Genomic DNA, 24,805 nt, shown 5'->3' with positions numbered 1-24,805 from the left:
ATACCCAACTGACTGATCAGTGTTACAGGGAAGGGTGAACTGTCAATATTCAGCTGAAACAATAAAATAAATCTTGCTGAAAGAAGTTATGAACAATATAAGATTCTGTAAGGCAGTAAGATATTTTTGATCATCTTTTCTGAGATGGTTTGACATTTTTATTGAGAAAAGTGGCTTCTCATAGGACAAGACATGGGTGAAAGCTGCTACAGGGACGAGATAATGCATTGCAGCTTGTCAAATTCCCTGTTGATGTCTGCCTTGAGTCGGGGTGGGGGCTCCGTGTTTGCCTGGGCTTGCTTGCAAACACCTACTTGTGCTCTCTGTAATGCAATGAGAAGAAAGTGCAAGGAATTTTTGGGAGCTGAGAATCCACTGATCAGCTCCGTGTCTCTTAAAGAGGACGGTGGGAAACTCCTCCGAGGGACTCGGCGGCGCCTGTGTGCTCATTCCTGGGAAAGCTGCAGAGAACTGATTTACGAGTGTGTTTTGACATTGCAAACTCCTTGGAGAGCTCCTCAGCAGGCCTGAGAGGACATAAAGAAGGAACCAGCTCTCTAGAAAGGGGAAAAGCCGGAGCCAGCTTGACCTGCAGAGGGGCTTGGGTTGTGAGAGGGCTTGCAAAGGCACTGAGAGATGTCGGGGTTCAGGGGTCCTGGAGCAGGGACAGGCAGCAGAGACATGCTGGAAGTAGATCAGGGAAAGCACACTGAGCTTTGGGAGAGACAGGCTGGCCCTCCCCATAACCAGCAGTAGCAGTTCCTAAACCACACAGGAAATTTCCCAATGCTGGTTCATGGGTGAAGATACTCCCTCAGGAGGGCAGCAGATGTCTCATGAAGCTGTTTGGTCTGCACAGAGACCTGTCCCAGGAGCTGTGGAGCTTTCTTTTTGGTGCTTTCTTCATTATCTGGACCCTTGGAACCCTTCAAGAGCTTTTCAAGGTGTTTTGAGGAGATGCCAAGTAGGATTATCCTTAGGGAGGCATTACAGCTGTATTTTTAGAAAGGCTAAAAGGGTAGATGTGGACTGGGTCAGGAACAGGATGACCAATTTCTGCTTGAACTATCTTGCAGAACTTTGGCTTCTATGTCTGCAGGAAAATAGGGAGAAAACAGAAGGCTCCAGACTCCACCAGGCCAATGCAGTTAATGGCCCATTGAGCACAGAGTCTGCAGCATGTTAAATTCTGCAAATCCAGCAAGGATTTCAGACTCAAAGGCAGAATGGGAATGGCTTCTCAAAGGTTTCATGGTATGAACCTACCCTAGGTAGGATGAATCTTTTCATAGCTTTGCATTTCCTGGCTTCTTAATGTAGGAAGATGTAAGTGGAGGATCAGGAGACAAAGCTGCAGCACTCTGGGATGAAACCAGACTGACCATGGAATCCATGATTGCCCTGCTTTGCCCTGGGGTTTCCACAGGGGCAATAAACAGCCCTGGATGGCAAGGACTCAAGACTAACACGTCAGGCTTGGAAAGGGGATGTTTCTAGGGAATGTCCTGCTGTCACTGAGGCATTTCTGGGGCCACAGAGGGATGGCTGGTTTCTGTGCATATCTTAGCATTTTGCAGTTTTCACTTGGTGCTCAGCAGTTTAACACACTCATTTTGGTCCTTTAACCTTGATTCCTTTTAGAAACTAATTCATGTTCCATTCTGACATTTTAGCAGTCACTGCAGACAGCTAAAAGGGTGACGTGTTGGCTGCATAAACCACAGAGGAGCCACTAAGCCTTTTCCACTGAAACTCCTGCTGTCTTTCAGTAGCAAAGCATCAAGACAAAATGACTGCTTCATTCCCTGATTTCCATGTGTTTTCCTCGGGATTGGCTCCTGGACATCTGAGGAAGACAAGCGTAAATGTGTGAATACTCCTGCAAGGGGAATCTTCACCCATCCTTCTTTTGTGATTGCTAGGAAATAATCCTTATCCTTTCTGTGGCTTCACAGTCAGCTTAGCTGATGTCCCAGGCTGTTCAAAAGAATCAGCACAATTCCTCCACAATCTCCTTGCAAGGTGCCTGTTTCCTACACTGTTCCCATTCACATGGAAAGATAACAATAGTTACACCATCTGTTTTCATACATCAAACCAAGGTGTTAGAACAAGCAGGTTTTTCCATGCTGTATTGGAGCTACACAAATGTTACTTTACTCCAAGAAAGCCCTCACAGCTTGGGTAAGGATGGGACACTGTGAGCAGGGTGTGAGTTTGCTGTTTTTGGAAATCTCCTGTAGGAGTCACTTGTTGAAACCCAAGTGATTCTGCTGGGATTTTCAAGGGCTTGTCCTGCAAACTGTGGGGCTGTTTGAGCCCAGGGCTGGTGTGCATGCGAGTGTGTGGAGTTACATTTAGTCAATGCATCCACAAAGCTGTTTCTGAGCTCTTCATTCGTCCTGCACATGGAAAATGTCATGGAAAATGCAAACATCCAAAGCTGTGAGGCTGATTGATCCATAGATCTCCTTAAACTGGATATTAGGGTGAAATGGATTATTTCAGACATGTTGGCTCTGTCTTCATCAGCTGCCTCAGTTGTGTTGAATGGGATTATAGTGGCAAAGCTATTTATCTTTTATTTTAAAAAAGTGAGTCTGAGAACCACCTCAGAGGATGGGGCTGGCTTGTACTGTGGGTCTGCTTTTCTCTCTGAAACACAAATATTATGCCAGGGGCTATCACAGAGCCCAGGAACACAGATCCAAGATAGATTCCAGTGTGACCATTCCCCTGTTCCTCTGTCTGAGGATGGCCAGCACACAGAAAGGCTGTTAAATGCTGGAATTAGAGAAATTTCTCTTGCTTTGGCTCAGCTAACAATGCCATATTAAATTCAGAATGGCAATTTGAACATGGATCAAAGCATTATGACAGCTGCCAGCCTTTGATATACTTTTATAGGAGAAAGTGGTGGAAGAAGCACAGCTGGTGTATTGGTGGATAATGGATTTAAAATTACACATGCTGTCATACCTAAAGAGGTTGGGATTTTTGCTGAGAACTCTTGCTCTCTTTCTTTAGATCAGAGTCTGTTGATGCTCCAGGGAAAATGAGTTTTCAGGACCAGTTTCCCAGCTGCATTGAAGGGCTCGTGAACTGAAGATATTTAACAAGACACAGAACTGACAAAAAGAAGCCTTGAAAACTATTTTCCTGCCTTTACTATAGCCTGAAGTCAGCAAAAGATTTCAATACAAGAAAATTGCTGTTACAGCTTTCTGGCATATGCTCCCTGTGTGGTACAGGTCAGGCTGTGTTGTGGCGAGGGTTGGTGTTGTTATCCCAGATTTTTGTCAGTAAGTGTCTGGATTAACTCAGTGAGGGTTTTTTTAATTCTTTCCCCACACTTTTTCCCCTAGTTTTGTCCCAGTTAAAGCTGCACATTTTCTCCAGACAATGAACACTTTAACATCACCTCACTTCTTCTATGTCCTTCTCACACAGGGAAATCATTTCTCTCTGTAAGAGCAAGGTAAGTTGAGTCACTGCAGTGTGGCAGACACTCCTAAGTTGCCAAAACACCATTTTACACTGAATAGGCAAAATTACAGTGTGTGTAATTGGGGGAAAGTGACTCTGCAGAAGATCAGCATTGCTCTAACTTTGTATTTCATCATGTGCAGACCAAATGCCCTCCATCCTCAGGGAATGCAACTCTTTACTAACTGGAGTGGTTGTGATCTTCATGATGTGTGCAGTATATCCAGTGCTGGAGAAGGATCCTTTCAGGATTTTCCTTTTCCTGGATGGGGAGGATCCCAATCCTGAAGTCAAGCTGAGATTGTTGGGTTATTCAGCCTGGAGAAGAAGTGACTCTATGGAGACCTTGGAGCCTCTTCCAGTACCTAAAGGGGTGTATAAAAAAACAGAAGGAAGACTATTTACATAGGCAGATAGTGATAGGACAAAGGGAAATGTTTTTAGCAGACAGAGGGCAGGGTTAGATGGGATATAAGAAGAAATTCTTGCCTGTGAGGGTGGGCAGGCCCTGGCACAGGTTGCTCAGAGAAGCTGTGACTGCCCCACCCCTGGGAGTGTCCAAGGCCAGGTTGGACAGGGCTCGGGGCATCCTGGTCTCATGGAAGGTGTCCCTGCCCATGGCAGAGGGATTGGAATGAGATGATATTAAGGTCCCTTCCAATCCAAGCCTTTCTAAGATTCATCCTAATGCAGGTGTTCCTGCTCTGCTAAGTCAGTCCATGAGCCACAATACTGATCTCCATTGCCCAGGTTAGCATAGGAAGGGCAAGCTCTGATCAGGATTTAGGAGATGTGGTGTCAGTTTGTTTCCTTGTCACAGAATTCCTGCATGATTGAGAGGAAGTGATTGTGATATCCAACAGCACTGAGGTGTCTAACCCAGACACAAACAGGTACCTGGAATGCACTGAATACATCTACAACACTTACAAAATAGCACAACTCTCATTCTGTGGAGAAACTTGTTAATGGTGGTGAGTGACCTGGGGACAATGGAAATTTGTGATCCTATCAGATTATGACTCTATGGGGTTAACAGGAAAAGAAAAAAGAAAAGAGGCAGAGAAGACAGTAGACTACAGACATAGGAGACTTGGTTCAGTTGCCCATATACTCACCTCCTGCCATTGGAGATGCTGAAGGACATGCTTTAGTGGTGACCCTGGCAGTGTTAATTTTTTTCCAACCTTAATTTTTCTACACTTTGATGATTCTATGCCCTAAGCCTTGTTTATCCTGCCTGGCTGTTACCTGTCATGCCTCCCAGCTCCATGGGGAGCTCTCCAGTTCCCTGAGGTATTTCAGATGGCAATGGGTTCCCTGATCCAGGCAGGACTTTAGCTCAGGATATGTCACCTGCAGTATAGATGTCACCTCAAATCTCTCCATGGAGATTGCTTCTCTCCAGTGAAAGGGCAGTGAGCCTGGTATCCTGGGATGAGGTGGGACACACATCTAGAATCTCAGTGCACTTTCTCTTCCATGACCTCTATTCCAGTGAAAGTCACCCTTAGATTAATCTGCCCAAAACATGACCTAGTGGGACATTTCATTTCTACATTTTTCTTATTGTTAAAACAGCCTTGAGCACTGTCTATTTATAGACAGAAAAGTGCCTTAAACACAAGGTATGGTCTCTAGTGGTGTTATTCAACAACAAATAACCTCCATTAATCACAGATGGAATACAAGGTCACCTCTTTGTTCTGATTTTTTTCTTCTTTAATTTGGCTTCACTCCACACTCTGTTGTTTCTTTCTTAAAAAAACAAAAACAAAAAAACCCAACCAAAACCACAACAGAAGAGGTGCTTGAGTTGCTGTGGTGCTCACTTGTGTTGTACTTTCCCTCTTTCAGTCCACAAGAAGGAATGATGCAGAGAGGAATTTCTTTTTTTGTGTTTAATTTCAACATTCTTGTGCAATGTTCAGAGCAGGGTTACCTGCTCTGTAGGGCAGGACTGTGTTACCTCCATCAGGCTGTGCACTGGCAGGGCTGGAACCACCATCTCCAAGGCTTCCCATATCCATGCTCAAATGGACAAGCTGCCAACTAGTCAGGCCACCAGAAAAATTTAGACTTATTGAATTCTAGAGTGGTTTGGGTTGGAAGGGACCTTAAAGACCATCTAGTTCCAACCTCCTGCCATGAGCAGAGACACCTTCCACTAGACCAGGTTGCTCAGGGCCCCATCCAACCTGATGTTCTCACAGCAGCCTCTGTCCATCCTCTGTAGAGGACCCCTCTGTGCACTGTGTTTTTTGGTGCCTCAGGTAAAGGGATACAGAGACACATGGACAGGGAGGAGGCACCTACCAGAAGGGAACAGCATTGCTTTGTTTTGAAGCATGGGATGGAAGTACAGAAAAAGGACAAAGTGAACATTCTTGTGCTGTATCTTATTCTAGCCCCATATGCTCTTTAAATCAGAGCTAATTCCACACCCAAATCCCCCTGTGATTCACACCAGAAGGATTTGGAGCTAATCCTGTGGCTGCTCAGGTAGTGTTTTGTGTTTACACTGATACAAATCAGAGCAGCAGAATTCTCTGGGATTGTAATGGAGTAAAACTAAGTGAGGAGTAGAACATGAAAATGACATTTGCCTCTAGTGGGGACTTCCAGCTTCCATTATAGTCTGTGCAGAGCTATTTCACACTGAATGGAACCAAGAACTGTTCAAGGGTTTCATTCTCCTGCCATCTGAGATCCCCCAAGGTATCCCTTGTGGCCTCTGGCTGCTTCCCCTGGAAGTCCATACATGAGTCCCATGTCAAAACAGACAACCAGGAGCCCCTCTGGGGTATCTTGTGGAAGGAGACATCTAAGTTTTGGTAAGAAGAGACAGAGGAAACTGTGTCTTTACAGCATTTGCAGCACACCAGCTGCTAGTTTTTGTAAAAATGGAATAGAAAAGAGACTAAAAATAAATGGGGGTTTGAGTATCCGGCATTTTTTTTCCTCTTTTTAATAAGTGGTTGCTTTAGCTTTATTATTTCCTTTGAGGACAGGTTTTTTTTTTAAATATTTTTTCTCTAGGTACTTTTGTCTGTGCAAAATTTCTGTACAAATTAATATTGCAATGTTGAACTTTGCGAAATGAATTTGCAGTGACAGTCTGATTCAGGAGCTGTTTTCCTCTAGAAGGATAATGATATAATCAGTAGTTTTCTCCTCCCACTTATGCCACTCTGGATCAAAAGGAGCTCCAAAGAAAACAATAGATGGGATTCATCATCACATTACACGAAAATAAAAGTGAAGTGATACACCAGTGAAATAATCCTTGTGGATTTAGGCAGGATTGGAATGTGGGTAATTTCTGTGCTGAGGGATAAAGGGTGAATTCACCTCACCTGGCACTGAGGCTCCCTTTCAAAATTCAGTTCAAATTTATTTAGGGCTTTATTTCAAAGTTTACCAGATTCTTCTGGCAGAGGCTTAAATTAAATCAGGGTTAAATTACAGAATATCCATGGATTAAATAGAAGACCTTGAATATTCTGTTCAAACTATTGTCTCTAGAAAGTAGCAAGTCATTGAAAGAAGAGCTGACTGATGGAACTCATTAGTTTTGAGGATTCTCAAGGGATAAAAGTTATAAATAGCAAAAGATAACTTGTTATGGCTTTCCTGACATTGCCTATTTTTGCGTGAATTTTTTGCATTTAAAAAATTATTCTTAGTTCAGAATTCTGAATTAATATTCATTAAAAACAATAGATAGAATCATAGAATGGATTGGGTTGGAAAAGACCTCCGAGATCATCAAGTCCAACCCTTGGTCCAACTCCAGTCCCTTTACCAGATCATGGCACTCAGTGCCATGGCCAAGCTCAGTTTAAAAACCTCCAGGGATGGGGAATCCACCCCCTCTCTGGGCAGCCCATTCCAATGCCTGAGCACTCTCTCTGCAAAGAATTTTTTTCTGATCTCCAACTTGAATTTCCCCTGACAGAGCTTGAGCCCATTGTGCCCCCTTGTCCTATTGCTGAGTGCCTGGGAGAAGAGACCAACCCCCACCTGGCCAGAACTTCCCTTCAGGGAGTTCTAGACAGTGCTGAGGTCACCTCTGAGCCTCCTCTTCTCCAGGCTCAACACCCCCAGCTCCCTCAGCCTCTCCCCACAGCATTTGTGCTCCAGTCCCTTCTCCAGCCTCGTTGCTCTTCTCTGGACTCGCTCCAGCCCCTCAATCTCTTTCCTGAACTGAGGGGCCCAGAACTGAACACAACACTCAAGGTGTGGCCTCTCCAAGCCAGAGTACAGAGTACAGATTTGGAAGACTAACATAAAAATGAATTTTTTTTCCAACAAGTTCATGAACATTTTGCAAAATCTGATTTCTTCCACACTTTTTCTCTGTTTGGGATGGTCTTAGTCAAGCATTATGAAGTAATGGCAGATTTCCTGTGAGCACTTGATAGATAGATCTGCTGTAGCCATGAGGAGTGGAAGGATTTTAGGTTTTCCTTTCTCCCTGCTGAAGTGACTGGGAGTGCAAATCCACTCTCTGTGGTGGCATGAATGTTTCTGCCATCAGCCTGTGAAGGATTGTAAATAGCTGAGGTTTGCTGTAGTTCCACCACAAAGCGGTGCCTGACAGTGTAAAGCTCTAAAAAAAGCTGCCTTAGAAGGTTCAAAGTGTTTATCTGGGCCTCAAATGTCTGATCTCTAACATGTGATAAGGACAAGGACTGGAAGAAAATATCAGAGATCTCACCCAGGGGTTAACTTTTGGCAAAGGAGAACTTTCCATGATAAGGGTGAAGTTTCTGGAAGAGCAAACATTGTTGGCAGCCAGTTTAAAGCTCTGGGAAAGAAAATTCTGCAGGATTTAATGGGCCTCCATGAGCCTCCCCAGCTTCTGGCCTGTCTGCTTTCAGTCTCAAGGACAAGCAAATGCTTACAGTTTACTTAAAAATAATCCAGTGGTAAAAATAATCCACTATTACCTGCTCTGCCAGCAACAACACAAACAAAATAATTGTGCAAGACTTTAGTCTGATTAATGCCCATCTCATTAGTGATTATTACAGTCAGGGACAAGAATGAAGTTGGAAAAAGTGGTGACTACAAACCAAGTATCACCATGTTCTTGGGCATTGGTGATTTCCCACACCAATAAGCCAGAATTTGTACTTTACTAGGTCCAATCTCATCAATATTTTGAGCTCTGCTGGTTTCCCAGGCTGGGCACACAGGAGCCATGTCCCACCTGCACACTGCCCAGAGCCCCAGGGATGACATGTCCCAGCACTGCTGGATATGGGATATGGGATATAGGCTTCTTTCACCTCCACTGTCACAGCAGACACTCCCCTCTAACCTGCCTGCCAGGCATGTGACTGCTCCAGGGGTTATGGCATATCCCAATCCCAAAGCTGACTAAGGAAAACTCTGAGTTTCTTTTGAAATACTTTTCTTCCTTTTCAGCTCTCCAGCCAAACCAGAAGTTTCACAGTGGAAAACTGCACTGTAACTTGGAAATGTTTTCCTTGGCACCTTATTGGCAGTTAAAATTATTTTATAGCTTTTACCTTCTCTTTTCTACCTTTTTTTCCACCCCTCTCAGCTTAATCACCCCAGAAAAGCAGGGGACAAAGAAAGCAAAGAGCCTCACACTCAAGCCTTCACCCCTCTCTATCTCCCTCTAAAGAGATCCATATGTCTTTTGGACAAAGAGAAGAAAACTGGGTGACTAATGCAGGAAAATCAGCATTTTCACTGCAGATGAAGAGCAGGAGGTACCGGAGAGATGAGGTAAATACAAAGTGCTTTTCTTTGGTTTGATATAAAATGATGATGAGATGTACTTGTGACACTGAGGAGCCCTTTGGAGCCCTGTCTGGTTTGGTTTCTCACCCCATCATCCCATGTGGGTGTCTCAGACACCCTGGGCTGTCTCAGGTGGCCCTTGACAGGTTATGTGTAGACAAAGCAGTCTAACAAAGCCTGTGGTTTGGCTCAGGAGGTCCCTTTTTGTAATCCACAGGTGTCTGGGCCAGCCTCCAAGCTCCTTTTGGAGCCAGTGGGAAAGTTGTCGGTACAGCCCATGGGAGATGATGGGGCCACCCAAAGGCAAACACCTGTGTGTGGACAGGACAAACAGCTCTCTGGGCTGTGCTCGTGTCATGGATGAAACCTCCCCTGACTCAATGTTGATGAAGATACAGCTCCTCAGACACACCTGCACGGTGAGACCTCAGCCTGGGTGTCCTCAGAGGTGAATCCTGATGGAGAGGGGTGAGCCTGACCTGCCCTTGGAGAAGGCAGGAATCAGGGTGCTCCTGCCATGGGTTTGAGGTGTCTCTCTGCACTGGGAATCCTGCTGTGTTGTCATAAAGCAAAAGGATTATTGAGAAGCCACTGCCTTTTTGAAAGCCCATTTTAGATCCCACACATCAATGCTCCCTGTATGAAACAGCTACACATCCAGAACAATCTCTGCAGATTTTAAGGTGGGCATTCCACGTGATTCTGGGTGCAGATGTTAGTCTGGTCCTGGCAAACTGAATATTCTCATTTGAGTATAGGCACAGATGGAATATCTGCAGCCTACTCAAAGGGTACACACACTGCTGTGCCAACAAAATTGTGTCTAAACAGTAAAATTACTGAGCTGAGAGAGTTGAATTGTTTGGGTTGTTGACTCAGATACGAACAACTGATAAATAACACCATCCAAAAAGATGCTGATGTGTAATTGATAGAGAGAAGCACGTGATCCTTCCTTGCTGAAACAGGGACCAGGAGGTGTGATGTATTTGTTTTTTAACTGACTTTGACTGCCCAGCATTTCAGCTTTATGCTGCAGATGGGACTGCTGGAACCACTTTGCAAGGAGCCTGTCCCATATGAATCATAAATGTCTTGTGGCTGGAAGCTCATATCATCTCAGAGCGTGTGGGAAGGGCTGATTTATTGAGGCAGTCACACGACGAGTTTTGGGGCTGCACAAGCTTGAGGCTTTCCTTCCAATCCTTGGGAGCACAGAGAGTTGGAGGGGGTGGCAGATTGGATCTGTCTCATTTTACATCTCTGCCTTTATGAGTTCAGCAGGAGAGGGAACTAAACACTTCCCAGAAGATTTATAATGTTGGCAACTTTGATAAAACACTTTTATGCAACTTTTTCTCTTTCTTGCTTTGCAAGCAACTTCCCAATGCTGACCAAAGCAAATATGCCTTGAAAGCCTCTATACACCAAGAGGAGAAAAAGCATGAGGATGAGTGAGGCAGCTGTTGTTAACAAGGTGAAGGTTAACCTGGAGGACAGCACAAATGTGGAGGCCTGTTGCTGGTCACAGGTTTTTATCAGTGAGTGTGTAAAACAAGCAAAGTGAGTAGCTTTAATGAAAGGAGAAAATGTAAACCAGCAAAGCTGAAACAAAACCTTCAAGTAAACTACTCTTGACTACAGCATTGGGTGCTTGTGGTGTTGTCCTCTGCTACTTTTCCCAGACAATGTACCTTCATACACAGGATGTAGCTCAGGACCAGGGCAAGAGCATCACTCTCCTCCTACTCCAGGACTGAGTATCTTCTGCCTAATGGAAGGTGTCCCTTTCCATGGCAAAGGGGTTGGAGTGAGAGGATTTCTGTCTCTTCCAATCCATATCATTCTATGACTCTGATATTTGCAGAAGACTTGTCAGATGTGTTTCACAGAAGCCTGTATGCATTGAAAAATATGTGAGCATCTGTAAGAGCATTTACAAAGTCAGCTACCTTTGATATATTTCCAACAGAAAACAATGGGAATTAAATATTCAGCCTACATGGGAATGTTTGAAAATCCTGTTATGTGCTTATCTTAGTGCTTAGAGCACAATACACATGTGGCAAGTAGCATACAATATGTACATTATTTTTGGCAGGCAGTGTGTTTGTACCAGTCACCTCTAACAGGGGCTTGTTGTGAGCACAACCCACCCCTTTGATGTGCCCCAGATGGACAGTATTGACCCAGGATGGTACACCAGCTGCCAGATGTGGATTGAACTCCACACCTCTCAGTTTATTATGGGGGTTTGTGTACTTTGGTATTGGACATTGAAAAAAGAACCCCCACTTTGTGGGTTGCTACATGCTGTATGGACAGACACTGGGAGAAGTCTGCATCCCAAAGGGTTCCAAACAAATGCAGGGAGAAACTAGTACAGACACTTGTGAAAAGAAACTTCCTTGAAGTGATATAAGAAGTCTAAAGGAAAGGTATGATGAGTGCACACCATCCTACTCCCACTGCAGAAGTTGGTTTGGTTGCTGAAAGTTTTTTGGTCTGTGAGTAACTCATTAGCCCTAAGACATCTTCCTAAGTAAGCAGAAGGGTCAAAACCCCCACACATGTTCAGATAACATTTGTTGATTTTAAGAGTGAACTCTAAATTTCCCTTGGGTGTTGTTACTGTGGTAAAACAGCAGATAATGACTAGACTTGTGTTTGGGTTGGTTTGTTTTCTTCCCTCCCAGCCCCTCACCCCCTAAAAGGTTATGCAATTCTTTTGTTAGAGAAAAGCTGCTCTATACTTGATGACCTTTCTGAAATACCTGCACATGGTTACCTGCTCAGAGCTTTGACCAACCTGATCTTGTTGAAGATTTCCCTGCTCATTGAAGGGAGGGCTGGACTAGATGACCTTTAAAGGTCTCTTCCAAACCATGCTATTCTGATTTGTAGAGTTGAGGCCAATCCCTGTCTGGCTGCTGGACAAGGACACATAAAACCATGGCAACCATCAGATCTCACCAACAAGCAGCTGGGCTGACCTGTGGTCAGCATTACTTTGGTTGCACACTGCTCCTGAGTCAATTTAAATGCTATGCTAGAAAGCAGCAATCCCCATTTCCGACACAGAGGGTGACCAGTTGTTGTGCCAGGGCCCTGTGGTGACAGGGCTGCTGATCAATTGGCCTCTGGCTGAACTGCTGGGCTGTAAGTCAGCAACCAGAGAGCATCCCCAAGGTCTAAAGGAGTCCACTGCTAAATCACAGGCAAGCCAGCTGAAGGGCATTCAGGATTTCTGCTGTGTAAATGTGCTTTTGGGCTGGATGTGGCTGGCCAGGATTGGGATGACCCAGGTTAACCACTTCTGCCTGCTCAGCCTGGATGGGGCAGCTCATTAGCCACAGTGCCAGTAATGAACACAGCACTGCTGGCCCCTGAGGGCAGCATCCCTGCAGGGTGCTGGTTCTGTGCCCTGTGACATCACCAGCAGCTTTATAATTTATCATTTTTCCACCTCAGAAGCCTGAATGATTCATTTGACACATGCCAATATCCAGAGTGCAATTAATTGGCTCAGCCTTTGACACAACCCCTTGCAGCCTGGGAGAGCAGAGGAGAGACATGTCAGAAGGGTCAGAGGGTTCATTCCAAAGCCTTTGGAGAGCACTGAGCACACATGACCTTCATGGAGGCTGGCTGGCTCCTCAGCATCTGGGAAACTCATCAGAGTTTTATGAGTTCTTCTTTAAAGCGTTGACTTTGCATAGCTTAAGGTCACTATAGCACTGCTCTGTGGTAATTACACCAATGAGAAAGATATTCCTTTCTCCTTCACTAATTAGCAAGTGGAGAAACTTAAGAAACCAATGCAGAATCCAGCAGGACTACCTGGGTGGTGCAGGTTTTTGTTTAACTACATGTTTTGCCATCAGTCCATAATTTATAGACGTTACCTATTTCATTTCCAAAAGTTTTTCCTGAGACATTTTTTATCTTCCACCTCTATGGCATTATATGAGAAAGGGAATAAAGTGAATTAATGTATGAAAATTTGAAGGATTTATGTAAATCCTTCACTCATAAACTAGAACATCCTTTCTGCACATGGAAATACCATTTTCTGACTGGTGAACTCAGAGGACTGTAATCCCCAAATTGCTTTGTTTCTCTCCACAAAGAGGAAAGTCTTGTGCAGGCTGTGGACAGAAGCAGGTACCAACACAGCAGAAGCAATGAGTCTGACCACAGACTACAGTGGTCAGAACTGGCTATGTTCCTTCACAGCTCCTCTCTGCCCAGCCTCCTGCTCCACACTGTGCTGAGTGACTCAGGATAGCCATGCTGGGCCTGATCCCATGGTTGTCCTGCATGTGTAGCATGATGGCACTCAAACCCATTCCTGAACTGATATCCCACCATCCAAGAAACTGCAGAGCAGCACTGGTGACTCCCACAGGGAACAGGCAGCATGAGGCACTGTGTTGCCTCCACTGCAGGCTGGAACTGGGGATTGATTGCAACGGAGGAGGGTGAAAAGGTTTGAATAGTGTCAGAAGGAAGCACTTAGTGCAGATCCAAAGTCAGGTCCCACTTGCTCTCCCATGCCAGCTGGCACATACCTGAACTGCACTGCTCAGCACTGCAAACATTTTCTTGGATGAACTTTTTGGAGTCGTGTTTCAAGTACTTACATGCTCATGGATGCTCATTTCCATAATGACTCACTGAACACAAGAAGCTTTGTTTTCTTCCTGCATAATAAGCTATAAATCAAAAGTGACTTGACCAATTTTCTTTACACACACAATCACAGACACACACAGGTGGAGTTGTATGTACATGTGACTATATATGGCTACATAAACACACACACACAGATGGTCAGTCCAAAGATCCACAACCATTTTCCTGGCTTAGCTGAGACTGTTCCTGCTGATCAAGAAACTACATCTGAATCACCCCAAATCTATGCCAGGAATGATTATTTTGTTGAAAGGGATATATGACTTTAAAAGGCATCACAAAGTAAAGGAGAGAGTTTTCCCTAAAGAGATGTGTCTTTATTCATCTTTGCATTCCTGCCAGGGGAAAGCAAAGGGAGCAGCTTCTTTTGAAGAGAGGAGACATCAGCATGTTACCAAAACCCCTGAGGTGCACATGAAAAAAGATAGAGCAGTCCAACCTCGACCATGTTCATATTTTCATAGTGTCAGTGAATGACAGACAATATAACAGATTGTGAGATCAGGAGGTCTCCAGTCCAAACCCCCTACTCACAGCAGGCTCAGCTATGATCACAGACAACATTGCTCAGGGCTTTATCAAGTCTGCTCTTGAAAAGTCTCTGGAGATGGAGATTGCACTCCCTCACTGGGAAACCTCCCCCATTGCTTGACCATCTTCCTGAGGGAAAACTTTCACTTTATATCTGATGTGGCCCTTTCTTGTTACAGCTTATGCCTGTTGTCCTCCTGCCCCACACCTTTGTGAAGGGCCTGGGTCTGCCACCAGCTGGCAGGCTGTTATTAGGTCCATTCAAAATCTCTTCACTCTGAAACAACTCCTTTGTCACCTCTGCACATGGCAAGTGCTGCAGACCAGAGCATCTTGGTGGCCTGTGGCTGACCTTGCTCCAGTTTATTACTGTCTTCTTGTACTGGGGTCACAGGGAGCTCCTCTCTGTGGAAACTCTGGAATGCTGGCCCAGAAATGCCCTGTGCCAGTGCTTCCCTGTATACTCTTGCTCCTGTCCTCTTGTCCAGCCAGGGTTTTGGTCTCTGAGCTGGGATGATCCCTGAAGGATGCCTCAGGTTCTCAGATAGCCACTGGCATGTGGAAATGCATGTCTCATTGACATCAGGGTGTGTGGCTGAACTCCAATTCAGCCAGCATTTTTACCAAAGGCTACTCTGGGAAAATGGAAGCTCTTGCTTAACAGTCTTGTTCCCAGGTATTTTTCTCCTGGCATGATTTCCAAAACAGCTTCACTTCAATGAATCCATTTCTGAACAGCCCCGTAACTCCATCCCATGCTGTGTCTTGGGACAGCATCAGCAGCTGCTTTGGCTGGTGTTTTGAGGAAAAGTGAGCATTTTTTCATCCCATCTTGGATGTGCCAAATGTTGTTGGTGACAGGAGTCAGCTCTCCACCAGTGGGCTCAGACAGTACAGCTCATTCAAGAGCATCACTACTGTTATCAGGTAAGTGAACTGGGAACTTCTTCCAAAGTCCTGTGGGTGAGAACTTGCATAGTCAAAAGGGTTATTTTTATTTTCTTGAAATTGTTTGTACAAATAAAATACAGAGTGAAACATTTTTACCCTCAAGCCATGTCTAACAGCAGAGAAAGGAGAGAGTCCTTCATAGTGTCATTTCTTTAGGCACTGCAAACTCTACTGGCTTTAATACAATTCACATAGAACTCATTGCTGGAATGAAAACCCACCACAGTCCCTCCAAGCCTCCTTGGCTCCCTAGATCTGTCTGTAGATAACAGAGCTCTCTTGGCAGAATCCTGGATTGGCTGACTTGACCCTGTCCAATTTGATTTCTCCCTAAGGGATTCTCAGAGAAGTAGCTGAGTAAGTGTACAAGTGTACAGGACATTCCTAAGTGTCTGTTTCCATCTGGTAGAGCTTAGAAAAGGTGGGACATGTGCACAGGATATACAGCTATTTATTGGTCTTAAATGTTCATTGAATATTTATTGTAAGTGAGAACAGGGCATTGCAGAAACAGCCCTGAAAACACTCACAAAGTCAGTGCCCTGCCACTGAATTATTCCCCTGCTTCACTGTGAGGTAAACTCAAAGCTCTAAAGGACCATGTGAAATCAAACCCTGCAACTGGGTGTCTAGTGCCAGAGACATTAATTGACTCATTCAGCTGCCAAATTTCTTTTCAACTCAGACCTGCTGGATGTCTGCTACACTCCTGGTAATAACAATAACTAGCAATTTCTGACAGTATCTACTCCACTGCAAACCCCTTTTTCATCCCAGCATGGCCTAGAGCCAGAGCAAACACAGAGAGACTCAATCTACATATTTCTGACCTGTAGACATATCTGTGCCTTCAAACACAAAATGCCAGGGGCTGTGCATCATTCTGTGATTCATTTGATAAATGAAACATTGACCTGGTCCTTTCTCATCAGACACTCAAATCTCAAATCTCCCCAAAGCACACGAATGCAAATGAGTTAGAAGGCAGAAAAGTTACAAACTTTTAATTTGTTAATTTAAATTTGCTGTTCATTGCCAACAAGATCAAAGTTGAATGTGGCTGAGCTGTTAGGACAGGAGGGGATTAATATCAATGTCTTCCAAGATAATTTCCAGCCCCTGAAAACTAGAGCAATATAAATCTGGAGACTGGACTGGAAAGTCCTATAGAACATCTGAAGAAAATTCAGAATAAGCTTGATAAAGTGGAAAGAGAAAACTGCTTCATCTCTGATGAGATACAGGTGATGGGGAATGTATTAAACAATTTGCTTTTTATTTCCTGCTGTTGCAAAGCGCAGTGGAGGGAAGAGGAGCATAGAGGGACAGGAATCCAGTGTAACAGCATTAGCTCAGAAGGGAGGCAATTCTTCCTGCATTTAAATGTCCTCTTGCTCAGGTTTTTTCATGAAGTGGGTCTTCTTCTTGGCTCACTATCAATCAGATTTTCTTTCCCTGATCTTAGATACAAAACCATTGCCAAGATAGGTGTCCTCTTCCTTTCCAGAGTAAAGAAAATGATGCTTGGTTTTATTGAAACCAACCCAGAGCAGTGTTTGTTATTGAAACCAACCCAGAGTAGTGTTTATTATTGAAAATATACAGTATTTTTGAACATCACATAAAAAGCCTGGTAGATACATCTGCTCTAGTTCAAAATGCTCAATAGATATCTTTGTGCAGCATGTAGCACTATCCTCAGAATGCAAACATCTTCTTCTCATTACTATTTTTACAGTGTTTCCCTTTTGTATCTTTTAAACCCAGAAAAGATGTTCTGTTGTCCTTCCCCACCCTGATTCTCTGAGCTGAAAAAAACCAAAGACTTTCCAAAGGCTACTTACATTGTGCCAAAAGCGTGGGGCTAAGAAGAATAAGGATATTTTATAGAGCACTTGGAGCTATTGCTGTCCTTTACAAAATCTGTGTCTGCACAGGGCATGGTGCTTGCAAGGCAAAGTGCTCTGTGTTGAACAGTCCAGCAATGCCCTGACAACTCTCAGTCTGTCAAAGGGAGGAGTGGGGAAAGGAGATAAATCCAGATTTTTCACACTACCTTCCAGACGCTCTTTTTGTGCTGCCACGAGTTCTCAAACAACAGTTCTGCAGAGAAGAAACATTTTACAAAGAAACAAGAAAAGAGATGGGCTATTATACACCAATCTTGAAATCATTGGGAATCAATATACAGGGTGAGATGGGCAGTATTTAAAATAGTCTTTGTTCACCATAAAATGGAAGGGAAAACAACAACAAAAACAAAAAAAAAAAAAGGAGAAAAAAATTGATTGTTCCTGCCAGTGTGCTGTCTTAGACTTTGCATTGTGAACTTCCACAAGGTGCAGTCAGGGCTGAACCTGCTTCTTCTTTGAATCTGTTTTACCACCACCGACTCCAAGAGGCTTTTGCCTGGTTGCCTTAAAGCAGCATCACCGATCCGGGAGATGAGAGTCCACAGGAGGATCTTTTCTCACCGAAAAGACATCAGTGAGGACAAAGGAAGGAAGTTTGCAGAAAAAGGGGTTTGAGGAGAGTGAGGAACTCTGAAGGCCACCGGGTGGAGCGGGTCAGTGCGGGGCAGGTCACACGGCCGCCGTCTGTTTGATGCTGTGGAAGCTGATCCGTGTGGGAGAGGTGGGGATGGACATGGCACGTGCCACACGCACTCGCAGCGAGTGATGGTCCTGCCAGCGGTGCCACCTTTTCCTGGCAGCGGAACGGACCTGGGGAGAAAAAGAGGAGAGAATGTGAACGCTTGGAATACTCAGGTGTCCTCTGTGAAGGGAGGCTGGACAGTGCAGAGACAAGGGATGATGTGTGCCAGGGCACTGAAAGGTGCAGGGAGTGACTCAGCTGCCTAAACATGGGTGTCTAGTTCATTGACACTCTCTTTGCTACTTTGGGAAGACTCTAATAAAGCAAACACTCTGAGGAAATATGAGGAAGTAGTAGCTACAACACTCCTCCACTAGTTTCAAAATAGTTTGCTCAGTTTACAAAAAGACTTGAATGAGACAGTTAAATGAGACAGGCAGAGTCAGGATGGGTGGACTCAGTCACAGATGGTTATAGCAGAGCCAGCCTGGACTGCTGACCTTCCCTGTCTCACCAAAGTGACCTCACTGGGTCACTGAACCCTCCTGTGAAACCATGAGAAACAGTGGAAGATGTGCCATGGTGATGTGCTTTTCTGGAAGCTCATTATTTGTAAACCTACTGTGGTCCTACCTGGAGTGGAAAAGGGATACTTTATTTCTGATTCTGATACTTATTTCTGATTCTGGTTCTGATTCTGGCAAATCCACACACAAGATGACATGCAAGGGGGATGCATCTCATCTGAAAGACTGACAACTAATCTTAGCCAATTATCACAGAATCCTGGAATGGTTCGGGTTGGAAGGGGCCTTAGAGATCATTTAGTTCCAACCTTCCTGCCATGGGCAGGGACACCTTCCACTAGAACAGGTTGCTCAAATCTCCATCCAATTATTTTATCCATTATTTATGCTTTCAATATAGATAATGGTGAAAGAGAGACAATTCCCCTGAGGATGTAATTTAGACATGTGGAATGAATTAGTCCTTGCTCCTCTGAGTACAAAACCAACTTAACTAAATGTTGGGCAAATGGATAAATAACATTTACAGTCAGAGCATTGTCATGGGAAATCACCCCACAAAGAACACGGGACATGAAATGCAGAGAGATGTTGCCTCTTTTCTCCCCAGATGTCACCAAATGCTGAGATATTGTCAGAGAAAGTTTTCCTCCATTCATCTGGAGTGAAATTTTGTTTTTCTAAGCAAATAGTGTGGACAGATACTCAGCCAGTGAAGCCAGTTTAGATTTATCATTTGTGCTTCAAGCCAATGAAGTCAAGAGTCACCTGGAGATGAAGACTTGAGTCTAAACAAGCAGTGGCCCAAAGGGCTTTTATGATATGGTTTGAGAGAGGATAAAAAGTAGTAACAAAAATGCTGTCTCCTTGTGCAGCTGGAGCCATTCCTAAGGGACTGGGCACATGGAAAGGGACTCTGCACTTACAGGGGTGAGGGCAAAGCATTTCTTAATGACAGAATAACTCACTGCAATTAGGATGTGATGAGAGTGCAAGCAGAATAGCTTAAGCTCAAATATATCTCTGAACTCAGTATCAAGGGTTGGCTTAACTTTAGGCCAGAAAAGAAAAAAGAAAATTGGCTGGGACTACTATAGTAATGTGTTAAAAAAGACACCAAAAAAGCTGTCACACAGAGAAAAAGAGAAAGCAAAATTCAAATATGGTTGTTAATCTCCATAAGAGGGACCACCTCTGTTCAGCAGGCATTGGTATAGTCAGGACCATGCCCTAGAGCCAGCATTGATGCACATTTATGACATGAAATTACCAGCATGTGCCTGTAATAGCCCAAAGATGCTACAGACTGTCATCAGTGGTTAGAGCTTAACAAAGGCTCTCAGGAAGACAAATTATCAGCCTCACCTCTCTGGCACTTCAGATGCTTGAGAGGACCAAGATTATCCAAGAAGAGAGCTCAGGTCTCTGTATTGACCCCTGATCGGTCTTTTTCTTGCAAATAGTTTCTCTTTCAGAATTACCCTTTTCAGCTCTTTGTGCTTTGTGTACTGTGAACAACAGTTTCTGAGCATGTGGTCCAATCAGATTCACCAAAGTGTTTGTGCCTACAGTGTGGGCACTGCTTTAGAACAGTCAGGAGAAAGGATTTGGATAATGGATAGAAATAAATCAGTGGGTGAGAGTTTTCCTCTCCTGATTGGATCACCTAACCAAGGACTTGTCAAACTTTCAGATCGCATCTGAAAATCACTAAAAAATGCATCTGACAAAAAAATATTGTTAAAAACCTCTCTTCCCCCTCCTCCTCCTCAGCAGTGTAACAAAAAGAATGATAGAGATGGAGAGAAGGATGAAAACATTCAGAAAAGGTTTGCTTTTGATAAAACAGACATCAACTTTGTACTGTTATTACCTATGCTAGACACTGACTGCTGGCTAATTTCTTGCAGCCATCCATTAGAAATGAGCTGAAGAAAGAGCCTTCAGTACATTAAAAATCAGCTTTTGGAGAAATGTTATGTCTCATTAGCAGAGAGGAAGAAGGTTTGATCCACTTACACAAAGGGTCCCATTCACTTGGGGCTTGACATAATAATACTAAAATAGTACTGTAGGTGCCTGATAAGAAGAGTAGGAGTAAATGAGCTGTCATGGCAAGGGGAGCTGGAATTCAGACTGTTGGGATGCTGCCATGCTCTGTCCCCAGGGAACATCCGTCACCTGGAAGTGTTAACAAGTGAGGGGCAGAGGGACAACAGGTACTCCCTGACTAGAGAATAATTATGGTGTTCAGCAGCCTGTGACTGCATAATCCAAATTAAGCTCTTGCTTTGCTCAAATGCAACTTTTTGTTTCCAGAAAACCTGATCTGAAGGCAAATGAAATAAAGATTTATACACCTCAATGGTGTTTGAAACAGAGTGATTTTTGCTTTATGAAAACAGGTCTCAGTGATGAATTCAACAAGTTCCACCTACTCTTAAGCACCTTTGTGCCATGTTTCAGATTCTTGGAGGTAACTGGAGCATAACTTTGGACATTAACAGCTTTAAATGATGATGCAAATTGTGTAACATTGATGAAGATTGAACCAATCTTATTGTAATCTACAGATAAAAGGGGGATTTTCAGGCAATGTCCAGATCAGCAAAATGGAACTGGCTATGTGGACTTCAAATTTCAAGACAGTGTTCTCACTGTGTCTGACTGCAGTGAAATCCACTTCCCTGCAGTTTCTGAAGTCCTGATCTCTCCCTGTATCCAGCAGAGACACAGGAAAGGCCATAAGGTATTGGCAACATGGGGAAAAGTAAAAAAAGGTCAGTTGAAATTTACCCTCATTTGGGTGATCATTGCCTGCAAATGAAGTTTATCAGCTCCACTGTCTATGTGCATGTATCAGATGTCTCATATCAGGGTGAATAAATCCCATCCACTCTGTAACAGAACTTAAACTAAGGTAAGGCGATGCTTTACAAGGTACTCTGAGAAGTTTCCCAAAGGGTCAGGATGTCCCTCAGGAGGGAGGGATGGCAAATCCTGGATTTAATAGTAAATGCTGGGAAGAAGGATTAAGTACAGAACTGATTTGAATCAAAGAAAGAGTGGCCCAAGCACAGAGAGCACTGGGCTGACAGACCTGTGGGTCCTCAGAGGAGGAATACTAATGCTCTCAGAGAGATAGGAGTGTCTTTATATATATTTTTGTAAATAAAATACATCACTGAGCAACTATATTTATGTCCTATGTCCCCCCTCACCCTACTGGAATGGCTTTACCCACAGACACAACCTCTCAGGCCAAAGGTGCTCATGTTACCATTAGACAAAAAACATTGAACTAAACAACTCTATAAAGATGCCTTCATCAGTATTTAATCCCCCTAAGGTCAGGAAGGGAGGTAGTCAAAACAGTCTGTAAGGCTCAAAGGAAACAAAAATGAAGATCAGGTAGAACCATTTTTTTTCCCCAGCCAGCTTAAATCACACCACTATTTATGTAACATTGTTAAGTTTGTTTTTCTCCCTAAAAACATTATTCTGCTTAACTGATCTGCAATTCATATTTTTTCCCCAGAGTCTTTGGCAGAAATTCCATTCAACCTGATAACAGGAGGTGAGTTTTGCAACACCTGCTAGACTGGGATGTTAAAAGTTTATTTCCAAGACCACAACACTGCAATTTTGTTGCATAACTCTTCAAGAAGCTTGAAAAATTCTGACTGGTTATAAACACTTGCCACACATTTTTGGGTGGAAGCAAATGCTGTTCTTTTTTTCCTGGGCCACAAAGGACCAGAACTAACCCTGAGAGAGGGGGGGCCATGGATACAACCAGCCCAGCTCAAACCCTGTGAGTGCTCTGGAGTTGTGTTCCCAACAACAGGGTGTGATGAAAAGGAAGGTGGGGTGGGGAAAGGACCCTCAGGCCAGGTGGAATTAAACTTTAGCCCTCTAGTCCACATCCATACTCATATTTATGCAGAGATTTTAAGCAATGCTTAATGCATGTCCTTTGGGCTCAGAATGATTAATGTGAGGTCTGCTTGGATTGATAGGCAGGTGGATGACTAATCATTTTGGTGTTGATTCAGAGCTGGCAGTTCTAATGAACAGCCTCCCAAGATGATCAGATCAAAGTAAGCCACTTTTGAGCTTAATAGGTTTTGAGAGACAGATGGTGCTTGGGTAAAGAGTCAACACAAAAAAAATTACATGTATTTATCCTTGCCTTGCACCTTGTTGTGAGAATAATTTACAGTGGCATCTGATCTATTCCTCTCTGATGATGGTTTCTAACTCAGCTCATTATTTTCTACTTTAAATGTTAATTCATAGATGATTATCAATACTGAACAGATTAATGTCAGAATCTGAGGCCTGTTTGAGTTAAGAATTCATGTTTTGAAGGATGATTTCAGACACAGGCCTGGCTAGTTATGTACCCCTGGATATAGGATTCATGAATTACAGAATAATTAAGGTTGGAAGGGACCTCATAAGGCCTCTGGTCCAGTGCTGTAAGTGAAGTATGTCCAGCAAATAAATTTTTGAAATTATGAAATCCAGTTTTGAAATTATGTCAGGTCTTTTTTTGGGGTATATTTGAGTACATCCAAGGACTGAGATCTCAAACAAGGATTTCCCTTGTTCTCTTCATTGAGTGGAGTTGCTCTTCTCTGTGTTGCCCCTCATCAAGCACCATCTCTTTAGAAATGCAGGTCATTCTCACATGCCATCACCTCCATTCACAAGCCCCTGTTATGATTTGGCTGAGTAACAATCTCCCACTATGGCTGGCAAGGTTTCCAAGGATCACAGAACTCCCTGAGGGATCTGGTGGTGATTGGAAATGACATGAAGCACCTAATAACAGAGATAAGTGTTCTCTGGAGACAGGGATTCTTATTCCTCCATTATCCTCTTGTTTCCATCATGTCTTTGCTGAGGTGGAAGGAGTGGAAGAGCCCTATCACTGGAGTTCTTGTTCCTCTGAAGATTTTCCATTTACCTGGATGGAAATACTCTATTTCCTTTTCTGGGAGATGCTGCAGCATCTGAGATGTGACCTCCTCCCCTCCACACTCCAACAAACAGATGTACAGGAAGATGCTTGGGCAATGAAGCTGGTGAAGGTTCTAGAGAGTGTTGTATGAGGAGTAGCAGAGGGAGCTGGGGGGGCTTAGCCTGGAGAAAAGGAGGCTCACAGTGGAGACCTTGACACTCTCTACAACCCTGTGAAAGAAGGTTGGGCTCTTCCCACATGCAACCAGTGACAGGACAAGGGGAAATGGCCTCACAGCAGAGGAGGTTCAGGTTGGACATCAGGAAGAATTTTGTCAATGAAAGGGTAGTTACACATTGGAAGGGGCTGCCCAGGGAGGTGGAGGAGTCCCAACCCCTGGAGGTGTTCAAGAAACAACTGGACGTGGCACTGAGTGCTCCAGTTTAGTTGACAAGGTGTTGTTCAGTCAAAGGTTGGACATGATGATCTTGCAGGTCTTTTTCAACATTAAAGATTCTGTGTCATTAACACAATCACACAGGAAGCTGCATTTGGAATATGAAGCACTGTAAGTGCATTCTTTCCCCCTGCCTCTGAAATACTTCGCTGTCTCTCAGGAGAAAACCATCACTAACAAGAAGATCTGGCTGACAAGGTAGACACAACACCAGAAAAGGAACTGGATGGAAGATCCATCTTCCTTTAAAGATGTTTTATTTGGAATCAGTCAAAGACAGAAGAGCAATGCTGGCAGTGCTGTACCCATCTGCCTGTGAGCAGAAGCTGCATACTAAAGAACTGAAGGACTAAATTGAACTGCAGTAAAAGTTGTCCAACAGCAGTTTTTTGGGAATGGATTCCTTCAGCACAGTTTCAAGCCATTTGTGGAATCATAAAATCATTGCATGGCCTGGGTTGGAAGGGACCTTAAAGATCGCCCAGTTCCACCCCCTGCCATGGGCAGGGACACCTTCCACTGGCCCAGGTTGCTCCAAGCCCCGTCCAGCCTGGCCTTGGACACTTCCAGGGATGGGGCAGTCACAGCTTCTCTGGGCAACCTGTGCCAGGGCCTGCCCACACTCACAGCCAAGCATTCTTTCCTAATATCTAAATCTACCCTGTTCAAATTTGAAGCCATTCCTCCTTGTCTTTCATTACATGCTCTTGTAAGTTCTATCTATCCTTGATGCAAAAAACTCCATCTTAAAATTTTTCTTTTTTTTTTTTTAATTTAGTGTTACTTGAAATTAAACTCACTCTTCTGATCTGTGAGTTGACA

At 43.9% G+C, this 24,805-nt stretch overlaps 1 protein-coding gene across 3 annotated transcripts in view; it reads right to left on the bottom strand.

Annotated features, from left to right (window-relative positions):
* Nucleotides 1-14,306: 14,306 nt before the first annotated feature.
* Nucleotides 14,307-24,805, bottom strand: part of CRHR2 (corticotropin releasing hormone receptor 2) — a 150,967-nt gene continuing 140,468 nt past the window's right edge. For 2 of the 3 annotated variants that reach the window (XM_071560651.1, XM_071560652.1), the window contains one exon: nucleotides 14,307-18,161. In XM_071560651.1, coding sequence (XP_071416752.1) covers nucleotides 18,021-18,161 — 141 coding nt within the window. In that variant the 3' untranslated portion in view covers nucleotides 14,307-18,020. The remainder of the gene's footprint in view (nucleotides 18,162-24,805) is intronic. The other variant, XM_071560650.1, reaches the window with a different exon arrangement.

Source organism: Pithys albifrons, chromosome 7 (genome assembly GCF_047495875.1).
Source record: "Pithys albifrons albifrons isolate INPA30051 chromosome 7, PitAlb_v1, whole genome shotgun sequence".
Lineage (NCBI taxonomy): Eukaryota > Metazoa > Chordata > Aves > Passeriformes > Thamnophilidae > Pithys > Pithys albifrons.
The sequence above is the reverse complement of the archived record's forward strand: the minus strand, read 5'-3'. Positions and strand labels throughout refer to the sequence as shown.